The sequence below is a fragment of the Abramis brama genome (assembly GCF_963993115.1).
Source record: "Abramis brama genome assembly, chromosome: 6".
NCBI classification, from domain to species: Eukaryota; Metazoa; Chordata; class Actinopteri; order Cypriniformes; family Leuciscidae; genus Abramis; species Abramis brama.
In genome coordinates, this window is record NC_139968.1 from 25305889 (window position 1) to 25328696 (window position 22808).

Below are 22808 nucleotides of genomic sequence, written 5' to 3' on the forward strand. Positions count from 1 at the left end.
TTCAAACTGTGCTCTGCTACCCTACTTTGTTGCACATTTAGTTCAACAAATGCTAAATGTTATCTCGAGAGTGAATAGACATTTCATCCAGGTTAAAGTCGGCATAAAACAGAAGTTGCGATAGTCTCATTTCTTCCCTATTGTGACATATATCCAAGTGAAATGTAGGGCAGGACTTGATTTTGTCCATTGGGAATTGATTGGGCCATTGGATTGTTGTCTGGTATTGCTGCGATCTCATTTTTATAATAAAAAATACGGCAATATTCTGTATAAAAAAAGGAATTGTCAATTTTTATTTTGAAAAAAATGTTGCCATGACTTATTGATCATATTTTTTTACAGTATAAATGATTAAGCACATTGCATTGTGGGATACATTTCCATTCAGTGTGTGGAGAATATAGTCCTAGGTCAAAACCAGAAGCCCTCCAGGTCTCCAGTTAATATTTTGCACCATAAAAGGTGCGAAACATGGTGTAGTTCCAGCAGCTAATTCAATCGGCCATGCTATCATGCCGAACCGTGACCCTTTGGTTAATAAACTGAAGCTAATTAATAAGCCAAAAGCAGGTGATCTGAAAAATATGCAGCAGGTGGGCGTTTAGCGGAGTCTTTGTGGTGAAGTGGCTCTTCCCGTCATGATGAGATGCATTTGTACTTCATCTCTTTTTGAGCAGTCACGAGCCAGCTGTTAGCAAAGACACATCAAGCGTCTCTAGCTGAATCATCAGGTCACGAAGCATGATTCATCATTTTTGGCTCATGGGTTGCGTGAGAGGCCTCAGTGCACTTTTTCTTTAAAGGGTCAATATTTTACACTCTTGTAATTTATATGTTCCCTCAAGTACACCAGTAATGTTAGTCGAGGTATCTTGGACCAAATAGGTCGTACTTTACGTGGCAGATTTCAAGTTTTGAGCGACTGTAAAATCTTGTTCCTTGTTCCAAGAAAACGAAATGTTTTCTTTATAAAATCATGCTTAATTATTTCTCCCTCAGTAGAAATGAGTCAGTAGTAAACACACAATAGTAAAACCATATTTAATTTTGTATTTATTATGGTTTTACTGCTAAAATCATAGTTAATCCATGGCTACTGTAGTAAAACCATGGTTCATTTTTAGTTACTATTGTTTTACTGCAAATGCTGTAGTAAAACCATAGTAACTAAAAATTAACCATGCTAGTACTACAGAAACATTTTTGTAGTTACTATGGTTGTATTGCTAAATCATAGTTAAACCATTTTTCGTTTTCATTAGGGTTCTTTAGGGTTTCATTTCATAAATTCGTTAGATTGAGAATGCTAATGCTAACGCTAATGGATAGCTATCCTTGGTTATTACTGCAGTGCAATCCAGGAGTTGTACAAATATTTTTTTTTAAAATTGGTTTCTCTATGAATTATATAAAAAATTAGTTGTGGTTTCATTGTTCAAGCATAAAACTGTTTCCATTTAAGTATTGATCTTTATTGAGAGCATTACAAGAGGAAAAAAGATTTAATCCATCGCTTTTAATGATCTTCTGTCAGGCGGTCCCATCTGTGCAGTGTTATTGCCTGCAACTGAATGAGGTTTTGGAGCAGGGTTGAGTAAAGACGGATTACTGAAGATTTCACTGTCTAGTTTGATTTACAATGTGGGACTTTAAGAAGGACAGAAAATTGGAAAAGCTTCTTTCTAGGTCTAGTTCTATGAACTCGGGCTGCACAACTTCTGTTTCACAGACACTTCATTGTGTCTGAATTCTGCGTTTGTGCAAAGGATGCATTAGCGTAAACCGCCAGAAAGGGGACAACAGAAAGGGTAAAGCAATAGTATAAAGATCATTTTGCTGTGGAAGTTAAAGTTAGCAAAGTATAGCTAACAGTAGTAGCCAAAAATAGCTAATTTCAACTACTGCCATATAGGGATGGGACGGTATGAAAATTTCATATCACAATTATAGTGACCAAAATTATTGTGATAATCAATATTATCACGGTTTTGTTAAAACGAGATGAAAGTGTTCAAAAAGAACTGATTGCTCACACTGAAAACAGTTTAATATTTGAAAATCAATAAACAACAAATAAAACAAGCCGCTCTATGCACTTTTTTAAGCAAGATTATATTCTGTGGCATTTCCTTCCTTATAATGACCGTCGTCAATAGCAACGCATCATAACGGCGCACATCCATGTATCGCAGCGGACGCGCTCTCTCGTTTCATTAAAATACAATTTGCCGTCTTGCGTCTCCGTTTTTGGACGATTGTTTTGTACGCTGTACAAATTGGATTTATAAACAGGTAAGATTTAAAACATTAATCTCAATTCAAAATGTTCCCGTAATTATGTGGTAAAAAATAAAATAAAAAAAATGGTGTAATAAGTGTACAATGATATAGGCCTACATTATTATCCCTTAAATGTCACTCTTAATAGTCTTGTTTGAACTTGATCGTTTGTCTTTGGCTCAAAGCCACTTGCTGCGAACTTTTCTTCGCGGAAGCTTCGCGTTTATTTCAAGTGAGTGAGATTAAAATATTTCAACTCAAAACAACATTTTGTGCCCAATTATTTCCCAAAAGTAGTTTTGGTATTGAGGTCAAAGCTAACTTGCCTTGCGTTCGCTATAAATAGTGGGTGATGGTCACACAAGACGACTCGGCAGATTTGAAGTGTTTTGATAATTAAATTTTAAACGATAACACTAACCGTCAGTACATTTTATCGTGGTTTATAGTGAAACCGGTAATCGTCCCATCCCTACTGCCATAGTAAAGCAGCTAATTTGAGAGTATCTTTCTTGGCAAAGTTGAAGTTAGCCAAGTATAGCTAAGTTGCATCTCTTTATTATGGTAATTACGACATGCGTGAACGCAGCATAAGCTCGTTGTTTTGGTTCAGGTAAAACCATAAAAGGTGGCTGAAGTTTGTTTTCGGTGGGTGGGTATGGAAATACATTATGTTGACAGGCAGGCAGGACATCCTATTTATGGACAAACATTTATTTGGTCCCGAGACTTGCATAGAAGATATAGTATGTAATTTTTTTTTAAATATAGACCACTTCTGTTATTGATTAGTATCAGGATTTGAAGAGAGTTTTAACCATTTTAACCAGTATAACAAAGTGTTTATGAAAAACATTGCCTGCCCTACCTTTAATATCATTTTCACCTTGAATTGATATATTGTGCATTTCTTTGCAAATTGTCCTCTGACGAATAACACTCGTTTGCAGCTGACACAGCGAAATATTAGTTCATACCCTGGCAGATGAGCCCAATTAGAGGCGTTGGGACTCTGTGAACGTATTCAACAGGAACATTTTAATTTGATATCCTCAGAGCAGGTCAAACCATTTTTTGGAGTTCATTTTCAAGCTTGTTTTGCCTGTTTTTTGTTTTTGCCTGCACGACTATTCGAATAATTAGTCTTAAGGAAGCCCTGTTTAATTAAGACTGGTTTTGGGGTCACCTGACCCTGATTGGATGAATTTAAGCAATGTTTACATGAGACACATTATCTGCAGAAACTGAAATGTTCATTTCCACAGTATTAATGTATTTAAGTGTTCTTTGGAGTATCATTAGATGTTTTGGCCCAAGTAATTTTTCTCTTCAGGAGGAAAGCTACTTTATGAATTATTTCCATATTATCCTACTATTATAACAGATTTTCTATTATATGTTTTCCAATAATATGTTTTCACAGTCTAATTTTCCAATAATATGTTTTCACAGTCTGCCCTGTGGTTTCATTTGACGTGCCTCCTGATGTTAAATTTTTATTTGGATACAAAAACAGCTTGTTTTTAGCAGCTTGTGTTTGTCTCATAAACGGGACTGTGTGTTTTGCGCAGTGAAATTGCGACCGCAGTTGAACTGCGGATACCGCTGCATCTATTTTTAGCTTTAATTGTGAATATTAAGCAAAAGGCGGCCGTACACAATCGGAGGAGATTAGACGGGGAGTCGCTTTAAAAAATTTTTATTTGCATGTTTGTCGTGCGGTGTCGTTAATGGTGTTTGCTGGGAACGATTGCAAAAGAAAACTCATTTTAGTGTTTTGTTTTCTTGTAAACTAATCAGTATATTTCCAAAGAATAGGGAGTTACTGGCATTTTCCTATACGGAGCCAATTCTATAGGTATTTGCAGGGGTTAAGAAGCACTTACCGGTAAATGCTAAATGTATCCAAATTGAGTCTAAATGATTCAGACTGAAGGTCTAGTCTTAAATGTTAAATGAGTTAACGAAGGGACCATTATGTTAGGAATAAATGCTAAGGGTCTGATGTGATCCTCTAATATTTCAGCCTGGCCCTGCAGTGTGTGAGTGTGAGTGTGAGTGTGAGTGTGTGTGTGTGTGTGTGTGTGTGTGTGTGTGTGTGTGTGTGTGAGATATAGTTTCGGTGTCATGGTGGTTTCATTTAATGTATGTAACATTCAATCACCATTTTCCCCAGTTAAATGGTAATGTCTGCGAGGAATTTCATGGATATCCGACCTACCTTGTGTAGGTGAAATGGGGGTTAAACATGTTAAGAATCAAAAATAGTTTGATTTGTCAAATCATTTTGTATACCGTATATGAGCTAATATATTTTTCTACGATTGAAACTTGCAGCTATTTATTTTATTTTTACTTAATTTAATTTACTTTTTTTTTTGTATTTTATTTTTAATGCTTTATTAGTATTAGTAAATTAGTATTATTTATTTTAATTTGTATTATTATTCTTATTGTAATATTTTTTATTCAAATTATTTTATTTTCATTTGTTGTTGTGGTAATATTTTTATTTAAATATTTTTATTTATTTTTTAAATCTAATTTTAATTTTATTATTGTTAAGTAAGAGACCGGCATCTATTTATTAACGGTTCTAAATATTAAATATTTTGCTTTTTTCCTTGTATGTAACCACACATGAGAGCTATGTTTCAGAATAACAACATAATTCAGTAATTCAACATAATTCAATTAGGCAAACATTTGTTTCCTGCATAGTTTGTAAAGAAAATGTCCTGTCAGTACTTGTTCTAGCTCATGTTTTTTTTTTTTTTTGGTGCACATATGTGGGCTCTTATCGCGGCAGGTGGTGTTTTATTGTGTGTGTGAGTTTTTACCGTGTCTCAGAGGTCAGTGAGAAACTCTTTCTTTAAGAATATATCAAATATGTTTGGTAGCACTTCCTGTGTTGTTCAATCATTTTTTTCAGCTGCAAGCGATCACAACTTTTGTCTTATTAGTTTTTGTAACTCATTTGTCTTTTTTTTCTACGTCAGTATTGCTTCAGCTATCGTTTAACGTCTGGTCCTCCATATACAGATCCTCTAGTCTGAATGAAAGAGACGGTTCTAGGACTTCCTGTTCCCTTTCAGCACAGTGAAGCACAACACAAAATGCACATACTAACATCCAGTACATGATGTGAAACTGGATGTCTCTTATTTTAGACCTAACACGCTTACGCAAGGTCATGACAGCCAATCATAACTGAAAGTCTTTTGAGGTTTTCTTCTCCTCTGATCTAACTCATGTCACGATGAACCTAAACCCAAATTTCTCAAATTAGTTCTTCTTTTACAAACCTTTTTTTTTTCACCTATTGATGCTGATATATATTTAAAATACCTTGACAATTAAATCTATAACGTTTTTGAAGGTAAATTAGCGTTAAATTTAAGTTTATTAACTTAAAGGGATAGTTCAAAATTCTGTCATTAAATACTCACCCTCATGTCGTTCCAAACCCGTAAGACTCTCGATCGTCTTCAGAACACAAATAAAGATCTTTTTGATGAAATTGAGATCTTTCTGTCCCTCCATTGACAGCTATGCAACTGACACTTTGATGCCTCAAAAAAATCATAAAGAGATAAAAAAAATAAACCATTTGAATTGAGCGGTCTAGTCCAAATTTTATGAAGAGACACAATCGCTTAATATGATGAACATATTAAATTTAGGCTTTCATTCACATATACACATTCATCAACTCACACATCACTTGTGTTAAACAGAAGCTCAAGCATGTTCACTTGACGTGTGAGAACCAGTGAGGATCATTCTTATGTTACGCAGCACGTTTGAGCTTCGGCAAGAACCAATGAGGTTCATTCTCGTGTTACTCAGCACGTTTGAGCTTCAGCAAGAACCAATTAGGTTTGTTCCCATGTAACTGGTCCTACTCGGGATTCAAACCAAGGACGCTAAAGACCGCAGCCACTAGCGCGCGCCTCAAGGCCAGTGGAGTGAGGTTAACACGCTCAGCTCTTACTGGCCTACGTCCATTACACTCACAAGCAGGTTCAGTTGAGCTTCTGTTTGTGTTTAATGATCAATGTTCAGTGATCAGTGAATCACTGACTCAGTGATCATTGAATAAAAGCCTAAATTCAATCAGTTCATCATATTAAGCGATTGAGTCACTTCAGAAAATTTGGACTAAACCGCTCAATTCATATGTATTAGTTTTACGATCTCTTTAGTGGGGCAGTATCTCTTTATCTCTATAGTGGGACAGTTGTGGCCTAATGGTTAGAGGGTCTAACCCCTAACCCCCAATCAGTCCCCAGGTTCCAGGTGTGCGTATACATGGTTTGCAGTGTGTCACTACTCACTACTCCTAAAGGTAGGGACACACCAAAGAACTAGCGCTGATGAAAGCCGACTGTGTTGTCGCCTCACGTCGCCTGCGTCGGGGGAAAAAAGCAGATACACAAACCGTAAACAAAGCAGTGCGTGCTTACCGTTTTGAATATCAATCCTGCTAAACACTTTCTCTATTCCACTCCGCTCATGTTAATATTGAAATATTCGCCAAGGAACACTCAGGTAAGATGACGTAACATTAGCCTTCTATCTGTACCATTTTGACTTCTTTGCTCACTGTTTTGCTTTTATTCTCGTGCACTGACTCGTTCACTAAGCTGAACAGCCAATCAGAGTTCCCTCTTTCACCGACGGCCCGACGCCCAAAAAAACATACTTGGACTTCACATGTCACTATTTTTATGAACTTTTTGAAGCATCAAAGTGGTAGTTGCGTAGCTGTCAATGGAGGGGCAGAAAGCTCTCCAATTTCATCAAAAAGATCTTCATTTGTGTTCTGAAGATTAACGAAAGTCTTACAGGTTTGGGACAACATGAGGGTGAGGAATTAATGACAGAATTTTCATTTTTGGATGAACTATCCCTTTAAGTGTGACAAATTTGTCCACATTAAAAGCAAAAATGCTGGGTGACACAATTAAAATGACAGTTAAGGAGCAGGATTTTGAATCAATAAGATTCGGGTGGGCGGAGCTTCACAGCATGACAAACGCGACAAAAGGAAAGAGAGTTCGGCAACACTTTTGGCTTTGACACATCTGGTAGATTTTGTCATACCGAGCGACACAATGTTTGTGATGATATTTTGTTTTCTCTGGGGTGTATCTGTTTATTTGTGTCTGTTTCCTTAAAAAGTGTGCATCACAGCTCTCTAAATGTTCTAATTGATTAGACATCAGTTTGAGGACGCAGGAAGTTGTGTTTCACTCTGTGTTTACACTGAGGTTACAGCGCCGTCTTCTGGCAGCCTTTAGCTACTGCGTTTAAGATTTCAACACATTCAAACCACGTCTTAAAGTGATAGTTCGTCCAAAATTGAAAGTTCTGGCATCATTTACTCACCCTCAAGTTGTTCAAAACCTGTATGAGTTTCTTTATTCTGTTCAACACCAAATAATATATTTTGAAGAATGTCAGTAATCAGACAGTTGACGGTAGCCATTGACTTTTTTTTTTTTCTACTATGGAAGTCAACGACTACTATCAACTGTAATGATCAAAATGCTGTACTGTCAAAATGCTGATACCTCTGTGCTTTTGTTACAGGTTTAACACTGTAAGGCTTGAACAGAAAAGGAGGGCAAACGTACAGGTGGGTTTCATGTGTTTATACAACTTCATATGCAAAAATATACAGTAATCTGCTGCTCTGATTACCTGGTTTCTATACTTTGCATTTGTTGGTGAGTTGAGTGGAGGTAATCCTGTTTGTGGATGCATGTCAGTTATCAACTGTGGCGCGTTTTAGTGAATGTCCACCAGAGGGAGGCAGAGGGTTGCTAATCGCACTGAGTTTGTAGGTATTCCAACATCACCTTTTACTCTCCTTCTGCCTTAAAATGTGTATCGAGTTTTTCCTGCTCTTTGTGTACGTATACACATCAGAGACTGAATTATTTGACTGTATTTGCAAGAACCTTCAGCATCCTTCAGAAACCTTATATTTTTTCATTCATTTGAATGAAATTGGAACTTTTCCATGCATTTAAAATGAATAAATACATTTATTATTATTATTTATTTATGTAAAAAGTATATTTAATTTACATTTATTTAATTTTAATGAAAAATGTGAAATTAAAGATATTTACTGAAGATTTATTAAATAATGGTCTGAAAAAACCCCACATTGTTTTATTTTATTTAATGACAAATAAATTCAATACTATTTTTCATTAATTGTATAATACAATTAGTACATTAATCAATACAATATTTAATAAAATATTATTATATGTTATTATAATAAACCATCTTAATTAACATTAAATGTAAATAATAAATAAATTATTATAATTATTTAAATTTTAGTAAAATGTAATCTAAATATATTTCTTTTAAAAATGAATCATACTTTAAAAAAAATATTTATTATTGAAAAATGTGACTAGAGGTACTTCTGCTGAAGGTAAATGGTGTTCTGTAAGCTTCTGACTAAGGAAAAAAGCTGAAAGCTGAACTGACAGTGAAATGAGGGAGTGACTAATAGAGTTCACAGCAGGTACATCCCACCATCATCCCTATAACAGTCCCGTCAGCCCTCCCTCTCCACAGAGCATCGCTCCTGCTCTCCTCCTCCCTCTCGTTCCCTCCGTCTCACCCCTCACTCCAGAGAGACAGAGATCCTGTGATTCCCTATGGCTCAGTGTCAGAGCTGCTCTCAAAGCATGGGCGCGTATTACTGCCTCGTTCGCAGGAGGTTCAAGAGAAGACGCAAAAAACGATCCGAACGCAAAGGTAAACTGTTTGTTTTTCCACATAAAGGCTAAATCACTTTGAGCCGCTCTGGATCTAAGTTCTTAAATGTAAACATTCATAAATGTTTACTGTAAACATTTGGCACTTGTTATTTTAAATTGACAATTAGTATTGTTTGCGTCACTTTTATTTGCGATTTGTTAACAATGTCGATATGTAGTTAAACAAGGTTCAGGGTCAAGGAAAGTTTTTAAATCGTTTTTTAAATGTTTAAAATTGTGATTTGCGAGGCTGGAAAAATAATATAATTTTAAGTAGTCTTTCTCTTGATAATAAAAAGTTGTTGTGCAGTGAACATATTTATTTTGAGTTGAGTATACTTGATTTCTGTTTGTACCACAAATTGCTGTTTATTATTTTCAGTACATTTTTATCGGCATCAATAATGTAAATAAAAGTTAAATGTGATTCCAACTGCCATGATTTTTTTTTTTAAATCAATAAAAATTACATTAAATATAAATATTCAAGCCACTGAAATGTCTATAGTACATTTTTAATAAATAATAAATACCTTTAAATTTTATAAAATGTTTTTAAGTTCTGCTCGGCTCTTAAACATTTAATCCGCTATTTTTATTTTTTATTTTGGTGAACATAAAATGACTTCCAATAAAAATCCAGTAATGTACTAATGGAAAAGCCATGGAAATTCATTGGACAAAAGGTATTTGAAGAAGTTCAAATAACTGTTAGTTACAATATCAAGTCTCCGACTACTTGCATTATTTCTACCTGGTGTGTTCTAGCTGTCATCCGTTATTTTCCCTTAGACGAGGTTGGTAAAAGCTCATGTACTGTTTCTCTCTCTCTCTCTCTCTCTCCCTCTTCTTGAGACTGTCGTGTCGGTGCTGAAGGCGGAAGATAGCAGGTTCAATTCAGACAGCTCCTCATGTGTGAAGTTTAATCCGTCTCATTAGAACGGCCACTTCACGCTGCTAATCTCTCACCATGGTTACGCCGCCAATCCAGTCCAGTGCAGCCGCGAGTCCAAAGATGAGCAATTGAGTTAGAATTAAGATAAAAGATAACCTTTTAATTCACTTCCGCAGATATGCGATGCTTTGATGGACCGACGTCCTTCCTGAGATATTAATAAGCAGTTGTTTAAGTATAAAACTAACTTTGCCTTTTGATATGATCTTGCCTTTGTTCCCCTTTACAATGGCAATGGCTTCTTTGGTGGTTAAGCAAATGATTTCAGGGATGGGAATCAGAAGTAATGGCATGTTTTGATTCGTTTGAACGATTTAGATACCTTAACAATGATTCTTTTTGTAGTTTTGAGGGAGAAAGAATGTGGAAATGTTAATTCTTATTGCATTTATAACCCTCATAACCCTGTTTTCAGATTATGGGAATTTCACATTTTTCAATAATTTTGCAGGTTTGAAGTCTTCCGGTTCTAAAGGCAAATTGAATGGATAAAGTGTAATGATGAGTTTTACTAAACGAATTGACCCGTTCACGTTTATTGTATAAAGAAATTCAAAAACGTTAGCAGCAACAAAAAAATGCTATACATATATATATATTTTTTTTTTTATAAGATTTTATATAATTAATTAAGTTGGCTTGAGAGAGCCAACTTTCTGATATTGTACTTAAACTTATTAAGTTGGCTTGAGAGAGCCAACATATTGAAATCCAATTTAAACTTATTATTCTTATTATTATTCTTCTGTTAAAAACTGTTGACTCAAACTCGTCCTAGAGCTTTAACTCTACATACTCCAAACTCGGCTCAGACACTCAAACTGATCTGAAGTTAGTTGCTATATCTTTTCAGACTGATCGGACTTACGGTTTTCCTAAAAATGACGATCAAAACTCGGAAAAACTCCCAACTCCCAATTCAAATCCAGATTCAAACTCACCAACCGACGAAAATTCAAATCTAAATACCTTGAAGACTAAACCAAACTGCCGTTCTATATACTATATTAGCCAATGAGACTCATTTAAACTAATAAACTCTAAACTATAAACACTTATAAACTAATTAACTTATAAACTCATGAATTCATAAACTCTGAACTCTTAATCTCATTTAAACTTATAAACTCTAAACTGATTTAAACTTATAAACTCAAAACTCAAGAACTCATACACTTATAAACTCATCAATGTATACACTTATAAACTCTAAACTCAGACACACACACTGAGTTTATGAGTGAGTGTGTGAGCGAGTTAGTGTGTGTGTGTGTGTGTTTGTGTGTGTGTGTGTGTGTGTGTGTGTGTGTGTCTATCTAACTTATTTATCTATCTGTCAAACTTCAAACTACTGTAAACTTCAAACCACTATAAACTTCTTAAGTTTAAATCTTCCAGCTCCCAAGCAACTCCATAGCAACCAAACTTGAGTACCCTAGCAACCGTTTTGCAAGACCTATATCTCTGTATCAGAACATCGTATAGAGATGAGTTTTGGCTCTTTTGACTCATGCTAGCAAACAGCACTTCCAACATGCTACACATGCTAGCAATGAATAGCTAAATGCTAATAGCAATTAGTTAAGTGTTAAATCATGCCAAGATCATGCTAAGAACTCTATAAAAACTCCATAGTAACCATCTGTGACAACTACCAACCACCTAGTAACACCATATCAACCGCCCTGAATACCATAGCAACCACCCAGAACACCCTAGCAACCGCCTAGCAACCACCCAGAACACCCTAGCAACCACCCAAAATATCCTAGCAACCACCCAAAATATCCTAGCAACCACCCAAAACACCCTAGCAACCGCCTAGCAACCACCCAAAAGACCCTAGCAACCACCTAGCAACCACCCAAAATATCCTAGCAACCACCCAAAACACCCTAGCAACCGCTTAGCAACCACCCAAAAGACCCTAGCAACCACCCAAAATATCCTAGCAACCACCCAAAACACCCTAGCAACCGCCTAGCAACCACCCAAAAGACCCTAGCAACCACCCAGAACACCCTAGCAACCACCCAAAAGACCCTAGCAACCACCCAGAACACCCTAGCAACCAACCAAAACACCCTAGCAACCACCCAAAACACCCTAGCAACCGCCTAGCAACCACCCAAAATACCCTAGCAACCACCCAAAAGACCCTAGCAACCACCCAAAACACCCTAGCAACCGCCTAGCAACCACCCAAAAGACCCTAGCAACCACCCAAAATATCCTAGCAACCACCCAAAACACCCTAGCAACCGCCTAGCAACCACCCAAAAGACCCTAGCAACCACCCAAAACATCCTAGCAACCACCCAAAACACCCTAGCAACCGCCTAGCAACCACCCAAAACACCCTAGCAACCACCTAAAATATCCTAGCAACCGCCTAGCAACCACCCAAAAGACCCTAGCAACCACCCAAAATATCCTAGCAACTGCCTAGCAACCACCCAAAAGACCCTAGCAACCATCAGAAATATCCTAGCAACCGCCTAGCAACCACCCAGAATACCCTAGCAACCACCCAAAACAGCCTAGCAACCACCCAGAAAACCCTAGCAACCGCCTAGCAACCACCCAGAATACCCTAGCAACCACCTAGAACACCCTAGCAACCACCCAAAAGACCTTAGCAACCACCCAGGACACCCTAGCAAAAACCTAGCAACCACCCAGAACACCCTAGCAACCGCCCAAAATACCCTAGCAACACCATAGCAACCACCTATAACATCCTAGCAACCGCCTAGCAAAAAAACGTTCTGCTCCAAACTTTCTCAAGCCAACTTAAAGTTTGTCTCGACGAACTTTCGCATCTAGTTATTATTATTATTCTTCTTACTAAAAATTTATCGCCTATCTCCTCCTAGAGCTTTAACTCTACATACTCCAAACTCGGCTCAGACCTTCAGACTATTCTGACTTGAGTTGCTATATCTTTTCAGACTGATCGGACTTACGGTTTTCCTAATATTGCCGATCAAAACTCGGAAAAACTCCCATTGACTTACATTGGGGAGTTCTAAAAAATTCAAATCTAGATTCAAACTGGCCAACCGACGAAAATTCAAATCAAAATACCTTGAAGACTAATTCAAACTGCCATTCTATATAATATATAAGCCATTGAGACTCAATTAAACTAATCAACTCATCTATCTATCTACTTCAAACTATTTTAAACTTTAAACTACTTTAAACTTCAAACTAAATTAAACTTCAAACTAATATAAACTTTAAACTTCTTTAAACTTCAAACTTAAGCTTTAACTCATTTAAACTTATAAACTGTAAACTCATTTAAACTTATAAACTCAAAACTCATTTAAACTTACAAACCAAATTCAAAAACGTGTACACTTATAAACTCATCCATTTATACACTTATAAACTCTAAACTCATAAACTCTGAGTGTGTGTGTGTGTGTGTGTGTGTGTGTGTGAACCCACATACACACACACACTCTTTAAACTCATTTAAACTTAAACTCTAAACTCATTTAAACTTATAAACTCAAAACTCAAAAACTCGTAAACTAATTTAAACTTCAAACCACTTTAAACTTCGTACGTATAAAGCTCCCAGCTCCCAAGCAACTCCATAGCAACCAAACTTGAGTACCCTAGCAACCATTTTGCAAGACCTATATCTCTGTATCAGAACATTGTATAGAGATGAGGTTTGGCTCTTTTGACTCATGCTAGCAAACAGCACTTCCAACATGCTACACATGCTAGCAGTGAATAGCTACATGCTAATAGCGATTAGTTAAGTGCTAAATCATACCAAGATCATGCTAAGAACTATACAAACTCCATAGTAACCATCTGTGACAACTACCAACCACCAAGTAACACCATAGCAACCACCCAGAACACCCTAGCAACACCCTAGCAACCACCCAGAATACCCTAGCAACACCATAGCAACTACCAAAACACCCTAGCAACCACCTAGCAACATCATAGCAACCACCCAGAACACCCTAGCAACCACCTAGCAACACCATAGCAACCACCAAAACACCCTAGCAACCACCTAGCAACATCCTAGCAACCACCTGGAATACCCTAGCAACACCATAGCAACCACCCATAATACCCTAGCAACCGCCTAGCAACACCATAGCAACCACCAAAACACCCTAGTAACCGCCTAGCAACCACCCAGAATACCCTAGCAACCGCCTAGCAACACCCTAGCAACCACCCAGAACACCCTAGCAACCGCCTAGCAACACCATAGCAACCGCTAAAACACCCTAGCAACCGCCTAGCAACCACCCAGAACACCCTAGTAACCGCCTAGCAACCACCCAAAATACCTTAGCAACCGCCTAGCAACACCCTAGCAACCACCCAAAATACCCTAGCAACCGCTTAGCAACACCCTAGCAACCACCCAGAACACCCTAGCAACCACCTAGCAACCACCCAGAACACCCTAGCAACCAAACAGAATACCCTAGCAACAACCTAGCAACACCATAGCAACCACCCAGAACACCCTAGCAACCACCAAAAACACCCTAGCAACCGCCTAGCAACCACCCAGAACACCCTAGCAACTGCCTAGCAACCACCCAGAACACCTTAGCAACCCACTAGAAAACCCCCAACAACTTTTTAACTTTAAAATACTTTAAACTTTAAACTAATTTAAACATTAAACTTATTTAAACTTTAAACTAATTTAAACTTCAAACTAATTTAAACTTTAGACTAATTTAAACTTTAAACTAATTTAAGCTTCAAACTAATTTTAACTTTAAACTATTTTAAACTTCTAACTAATTTAAACTTTAAACTAATTTAAACTTGAAACTACTTTAAACTCCAAACTACTTTTAACTTCTTCAAACTTTCTGGTCCAGCTTTCTCAAGCCAACTTAAAGTTTGTCTCGACGAACTTTTTAATCTAGTTATTTATTTGTATTACTTTATTATTTATTTTGGCAAATTATAATTTTTACTGAAATGGTTTTGAAGAAGAAGTTCTTGATTTCTTTGGAAAATACTGCTTACAATCTTTCTTTTTTTTGACAATCAGTTGACTGCTCTCTATCCTAATCCTAAAGCAAGGATTGCAGACATTCTGCCATCGGCTGGGTGAAAATACACACACACATGGGAAGTTATTCGCTTTTGGATGCCTGGTTGAAAATATAAAAATTTTAACAGAAATGGGGCACAGCAAATTAGATAAACATGGTTACTTATGCGTTTCTACACCCTGTGCCATCGTCTCTCATGCTCAAACATGGTGATAAAAAAAACCATTTCCTCTAGACCAAGTGTAGTGGAGTGAAGTCCTGGGGGACGGACTGTGAGTTTAATCTACTGGAGGGGGGAATAAATTCAACATTAGCTCAAGCGGTTCAGGTTTGACCAGCCGAAACCGAGACCGTGTCCAGTCCACCTGTCTCCTCCTCTCACTTTCACCCTCTCTCCCCCTTTTCTCTTCTGATGGACTTTGCGATAAATCCGTCTCCGTGGCATGTGGTCTGTTCTGGAGCTTTGCTGATAAAGTGTGTTATCTATCCCACCTGTTCTCATCTGTAACATCAGTGGCACCTGTGTTTGCTCCTTTAGACACTCCTTCATGCATTGAGGATAATGGTGGCTTTTTTAGAGGTTTGCTCCTAGTTTGCCCAAACATAAAAAAGTTACGTTGTATAATCGCCCACATGGCATTCCGAACCGGTATGACTTTTGTAAATTTTCTAAATATACAAAATATATATTGTATATTTTGAACAATGCTTCAACTGTTTTCGTCCATATAATGGAAGTCAATGGGGTCCAAAACAACATCACAGTGGTCCCCATTGACTTGTATGGAGAAAAATAAAATAAAAATCAGAATGTTTTCTTTTGCGTTCGACATAAAAAAGTAATGACATGAGGGTGACTGAAATAATTTATTTTCCTTTTTTTTCCATTTTTGGGTGAATGTAACAGTGAATTTTATTAGATATTATACATTGTAAACTCGGAAAAATGCAAGTGCCACCCCAAACTCACACCATTGTCTCAGTATGTCTGACTCCATTTTCCTAGCTCTCTTTCTATCTCATTGTTGGCGTGTACGTCTCAGTACATGTGCGTTAAATGATGAAATCGCTTGATTAGCTTTACGAATTGACACACAGCCCTGCTGCTGCCCGCTGAGTCCCTATGGAGTCGGCACTAAACGAATGCTGTCATAAAAATTTTACAGGTCATGTGGTGAAGACATGGCAATACTGGCAGATGCTAATTGTCTAAAAGATGGCAAGCTTTATTTGATGACTTGCAGTTATCATTGTAAACTCCAAGTTTAAAGAGGCTATGACACATTCGCAAAGCTGAGCAATGACATTATATTAGATGCATCATTTTTTGCTGCTTTATTAGTAATGTTGTTGAATTTTATATATATATATATATATATATATATATATATATGTTTTAATTTGTGAATATATTATGTATTATGTAGTAACTCATATTATGAAATTTACATTGAATGTTGATCTGTCACTAATATAATTATTTTTTGCTTCCACAGGGATCATCAGCAAGACAATGAATGATGGTAGGGAAAATATAGTGTGTCTATTAAAAATATATGTAAAATTTTCTTGTATTTTAAAATTAATCTGTCAAATATTGCATGTTCAATTTGATGCACTTTATTGTTTAAAGAAGCTCTGGCCATAAAGCAGCTCTTTAAACACAACACGTTTCTAAAGACCGCTTTCTGAGACTTCAAAGCATATGTTCAGTTTTTTTCAGTGACGTAGGAAATCGTAAAATAACTTGTAGGGTTGAATTCAAGTTTCCACTCAAGGAAACGTTTTTCACCCGATGTAATTTCTGCCTAACTAGTGTCACCAAACGGAAAACCCATGATTTTTTCCAAACAGGTTTACTTAACATTGTACCTCTCTGCCATTGGTCAGCCAAACAGATAGCCACACCCCAAACTCACACCATTGGTTGAGCCAAAACAAAGCAATGTTTGGTGCAGAATAATGGACAACTGATTTGAAGGAGTTAGCATTTCTGTTTTGTGATGCTTGGCTTTACCTTTAATCCAAGACAAATCATATTAGTTGTGGACCGTAATACCTTATAGGCTGACTCTGAAAGTTTGTTTCTTTACTTTTGCTGACACTTGGAGAGAATCAGGCCAAGTGTCTTTCTCTATCTGCACAGGAACAGAGTGAAAGTCTGTTCACACTCCCAACACGCACACCTTTCTCTGTCCAGATCTCTCTTTCTATCCCTATCTGCATTTCTTCAGCTCTCCCTTTGGTCTCTCTCACTCCCATAGTGTTTCCTGATGAGCTGGAGGGTCGTAGAGCTGAGGTATTGCTCGCGTTCAGGCTGCGTCTTATGATCGTACATCTACCCTTCACTCAGAAAGACCCGCTGTGCATTTAAAGCCGGCTGCTCTCCGTGGTACTGAATTCATCTTTCCTAGCTCGCAGCTCTCCATGGTGCTGAACAAGTGGCATTTAATGCAACGTCCCGTGCTGTTTTAAAGCGCCAAATGCAGTTTCCAACATGCTAAAAGTGTTTGCGATGCCATTTCAACTCAGTAATGCCTGTCGCTAATAGCTGATATCTTAAACGCTCCGTTAAAAGAGCCAAGTGTTTGTTGTTTTTTCAACTTTAAGAGTGATGAAGTTTACAAGTTCAAGTCGAAAGTTCAGTTTCAGAGTCACAAGCAAGTTTAGAGATCACTACATACAGTTTGACTCCAATTTGACTGAAAGCGAGAAGAAAAATTGTGGTAAAAGAGACTATAATTATAAGATTAAAACAGATGTTGAATGGTGAGTGATGTCGGCTAATTCAGCGACGCCACTAATGTGCAAGGCGTCACACTGTGAGAAATGTTTCCTATTATTCCACAGGCTTTCATTTCCACGAGGTTTGCCACAGCTAACCCTTCTTTTATGGCATTTTACCGTCGTCAACATCAATCGGTGATCGCCATCAATGAGCAGGTGCACTTATCTCAGAGTGCAATGTGGACCGATTTTGCATTCAGAATATATGATTTTATACAACTACCAACACCTTATTTTCCAGTTCTTGCATGCATAATGTTTCCTAAGAGGAAGCTCTTTTGATTTCGTGTTTGTTCACCTGAAACATTTTCTCAGCTCAGTCCGGCATCAAATGGGACATTTCGGAAAGATTGAAAACTTGAGATGACAGGAAATAAAATGGTGTTTATGTCTTGAGTGTCGGTATATCGGCTTTAAAAAGCTTCTGTTGAAGTGCCTGCACATGTCACTCGCTTTAATAGCTTTCATGATTTGTCGAGCTTCTCAGGCTTGTTTATCACAGAGTCTCTTATCGACTGTATCCACTTCACTCAGCCCCTTCAAAGACTCATACTGATGGCCGTATCCTCATTCAAGCCAATCCGCACAGACACTTTCATATCTCCCTGCCTTTGGATTCGGTTATTTTGTTTCTGCCAAAATTTGTTTCATAAGATTTCATAAATGTTGCTACAGAGGTGTGGCGAAGCTTGAGAATGAGAGAAAAGTGATTGTAAAATATCTTCTGCTATTCTTTTTTTTCCTCATTGATGTTGCTCCTAACCGGTATGACCGCGGTTTTTAATGTATGTTCAAGTATTAGATCCAATAAACGGAGAACTGTTCCTCCCCAACAGACGTCTAATTCTTCTGAACTTGTTTCTTGCCTCAGCTCGAGTGCTAAAAGTGACTGTTTTCTCAAAGTGTCTCTTTCCCTGATTCATTAGGGGAATGTTAGCATTTAATTGGGCAATAATTGCACCTGCACATTAGTTGTCTCCCGTCATTAAAGCTGGTTAATTAGCCTCATTAAGGGAGCAGGCGGAGGGTGTAAGTGGGAACAGATGACTTCAGTAAGCAGAAATCATGATCAGAGATGAATTTTAAATGTCCTTCCCTTCGATTCTCTGTAATAGGAGCCAGTGGGCGGCCCAGGGGCCAGCAGAAGTTCTGCAGTCTGGATGTGGATGAGGAGAAACACATAAGTGAGTGTTTTGTCATTTTTTCCTTATCTTCCTCCTTATATCTGGAAATTCATATGTGGATAAATTCTCTTATGTGGAAAGATGTTTCAGTTTCAACAATGTTCAGATTTTGCGTTATTAAAAGAGTTGCAAAGTACAAAGCCAATATTTTTGGCACAAACTGCATTTGTTTGTAAGTGGAAGATGGGAAGGAGTATCCTCAAGACCTAATTCTAAGTTCAGCATGGTATCTTTTCGTTCATCAGTTCTTGTTATGGCTGTGGCTTAGCAGTTACCACACATTTTCCATGTGCATTGAGATTGGTGCCTATGTGGGAAATGAGTGATCAACAGTCTTATATAGTATTGCTATACTTTATATTTTGGGGAAAAACTGGGACAACACGGTATTACGATAATCCCAAATACTCCGCGTGTAGGAACGTCGGTGCTGACCGCACATTTTACAAAATAAGGTATTTGTCAATAGCCATGTTTCTATCCAAAATTACGAATTTGACTTGTGCGCAAAATTAGAATATCGCATAATACATTAGCGAATAAAGCACCGTTTCCATCCAGTGAGCCGAAGAGAATAAAATCGTAATTTCCTGTAAACCTGGCATTTCCCCTAAATTGCTGCCGCCTCAGAGCGCACAGACGAAACGCAATAAAGCTATCTTGCCTTCGTAGGCGGATGCCTGCTGTTTGGGAACGCAGTCGTGTAAGACAGTTCTTGGAGCTAATTATACTGAACCACTTTGACGACAGACTTTGCTCAGGCATTTCAGAACAACCAAAACAGCATTTCAGATGCTGTGCAACGAGAACGGTCCGCTTATGCAGTCCCATCGCAAAGTCACGTCTTTTTTGATGCGCATCGAGGAATTTATTCGGTAAATGTGTTTCCATTGTAGTTAATGCGCATGTTTATGCACAGCCAGTGACGCTCAGGATCTGTTGTCAAAGTCTTTGCTGTTGTGTAGGGATGGGACGGTATGAAAATTTAATATCACGATTATAGTGACCAAAATTATCGCGATTATCAATATTATCGCGGTTTTGTTAAAACGAGATGAAAGTGTTCAAAAAGAGTTGATGATCACACTGAAGACATTTCAACAAGTTTTATATTTAAATCCAGTTTTATATTTAAATCTGTATTGAAAATTAAATCAGAGTTGATTTATTGTTTACAGAGTTTGATAATATTGTTGTGATCATCTTGTCTGAACGATTGTTTTGTATGCTGTACATAATGGATTTATAAACAGTTAAGTTAAGATTTAAAACATTAATCTCAATTCAATGTCCCCGTAATTATGTAGTAAAAAAAAAATCGTTGTAATAAGTGTATAACGTTAATGAATATAAATTAGTATCCCTTAAATGTCACTCTTAATAGTCTTGTTTGAACTTGTTCGTTCGTCTTTGGCTCAAAGCCACTTTGCTGCGAACTTTTCTTTGCGGAAGCTTCACGTTTATTTCAAGTGATTGATATAAAATAGTTCAACTTAAAACAACATTTTATGCCCAATTATTTCCCAGACATAGTTTTGGTATTGAGGTCAAAGTTAACTTGCCTTGCGTTCGCTATAGGCTACAACAGTGGGTGATGGTCACACAAGACGACTCGGCAGATCTGAAGTTTCCCCCTATTGCAGCGACTTTTTCTTGTGCATGTTCTGCTGACAGGGTGACCATCCTCGATTAAGTTTCCCTCAGGACTTTTGTTAAAGCCAAAATATGACCACACCTCAGAATTGGTTCTTTTAAAAGGCTGAAAAATCTCCCGAGCACGGTCACTGCCTTCCGCAATTCCTTCTTGAATAAAAAAAAACAACAACATTGCGCGCTGCGCCTGCATCAGACTGTTGCTGGCTGAACAGGATCGAAAATCGCGATAATCAAACACGGTTTTAATGATAATTAAATTTTAAACGATATTACTAACCGTCAGTACATTTTATCGTGGTTTATAGTGAAACCGGTAATCGTCCCATCCCTACTGTTGCGTACCAAATCCTCCACCATCGTCTTGTCAGTCATCTCTCCTTACTCTTGTCACGTGATAATGAAATCTGACTCCTGCTGCACTGTGATGCGACTCTGCAGCTTGTGCTAAATGGAGCATTGAAGCGTCCGTAAATTGTAGCGCCCATTGTCCAACTGAACTAAATGGTTCTTATTTTTATAAAAAAGCCAAACGACAGTGTCGGAAGCCAAGTAATGTAATCGGTGTACAGAATAGCGGATGTACAGAATAGCGAATGTACACGAATAGTGACAGCCCTTGAGTTCTGCTCTCTTCTGCTGGTTTTCACTGAGATCCTGTTACGTATTTTCCACTTGATTGTTGTCTTTGAGGGTACTATGCACTAGATCACAGTCTGTAGGGGGCATGATCAGGAATGCCCAGGAGGACAAGTTGTAGACAGGCAGTGGAGTGGAAAAGTGAAGTGAAGGTTGTTGACAACTCTGAAATTGGAGTGTGATGATTCAGTCTGGTGAGGATTATAAACTCTCACACTCCAACAGAATACCTGTGTGCAGTTTTTAAGCATTATTTTGGGTTACTGGTCGTGTTTAAACTGTTTTGTTTGAAGGTTCATCCATGGTCTCCATGTGCTGTTTGTTTTGAGCTTGTTTATTGCACTAAAGGTTTACGAATAGGGTCTTCAAGGTAAGGAGATGGGATTGCACCTTAAGATTGACCATTGATTCCTATACGTCTCAACCTTCAACCCTTCCAGTAGATCTCTGTCAGTCTCTTTCTGACACTGATTTGACATTATAAGCTCCTGAATCAAAAGGAAAAGTTACTTTATCTGGACATCATAGATTTGTTTAGCATGGATGAAAACCACAACCTAGACAGATTATGAAAGAAGCCATTGGGGATCCATGAGGATTAGACTAGAAACAACCACGGCCACGATTGTTCGACAATGATGCTCAAGAAGCACAGGTAAACACAAGAGCCAGTCTTGCCGTTGTGCAACTGAACGAGATGAGATGAGGACTGAAGTACAAACTGTTGTCTCAGATGGGGCCTGCGGATTGACTTGTTTTCATGACTGTAGAAGTTAAAGGACAGCTGTTTGTAGGAAGGGACAGCATGAAGAAAAAAACCCAAGTGAAATGCAGCCAAAAATGCCTTGCATGCTTTAAAGATTCCCAGTGAAACCGAGGCTCACTTCTCCATGGCATTGCCACACGCCACTTCAAGCCATGTAGACTTCCCTGACCTGCTGCTAAATACTGTACACTGGCGCTGCCTGATGTCCTCCAGACAGTACCAAAAATGATGTGACAATCCTAAACAATCAAACTACAGTGCAAACTTTTGGTGGAGAGTGGCCAGAGCCACAGCAAACAGCTTTTTGTCCTCTAATGGGTCTTTATAGTAGCGAGAAAGGGATACTCCTTAGATTGATCTCGACAGTCTAAACCTTAAGGCAGCACGTTCTCTTTCTTTTGTCTTTTATTCACATTATTTTTGTTCTAAGCACCCGAGTAGTATTGTACTGCAGGATGTTTTAAGTTTATGCTCATGTCCGCATGATAACCGGTTGCGATTTATATATATATATATATATATATATATATATATATATATATTTTGTAGCTTGCGGTTCCTCATCATACAGGTCAAGTTTTTGAATACTAAATTTACACTGACATGTAATCGTGGGCGGTCATGCATTTAATAGTTGCAGAGTGAGCAAAAATGCTTTAATAGTAGATTGAACTTGATTTTTCATGATATGAC

The 22808-nt window shown here is 37.7% G+C and overlaps 1 protein-coding gene across 2 annotated transcripts in view; it reads left to right on the top strand.

Moving 5' to 3' along the window:
* Window positions 1–22808, top strand: part of adarb1a (adenosine deaminase RNA specific B1a) — a 35630-nt gene that overhangs the window by 3261 nt on the left and 9561 nt on the right. Inside the window, exons 2-4 of one of the 2 annotated variants that reach the window (XM_084117537.1) lie at window positions 7879–7924; window positions 16583–16609; window positions 18989–19057. In XM_084117537.1, the coding sequence (XP_083973663.1) occupies window positions 16600–16609; window positions 18989–19057 (79 nt within the window). In that variant the 5' untranslated portion in view covers window positions 7879–7924; window positions 16583–16599. Of the gene's footprint in view, window positions 1–7878; window positions 7925–8897; window positions 9070–16582; window positions 16610–18988; window positions 19058–22808 lie in introns of those variants that run through there. The other variant, XM_084117536.1, reaches the window with a different exon arrangement.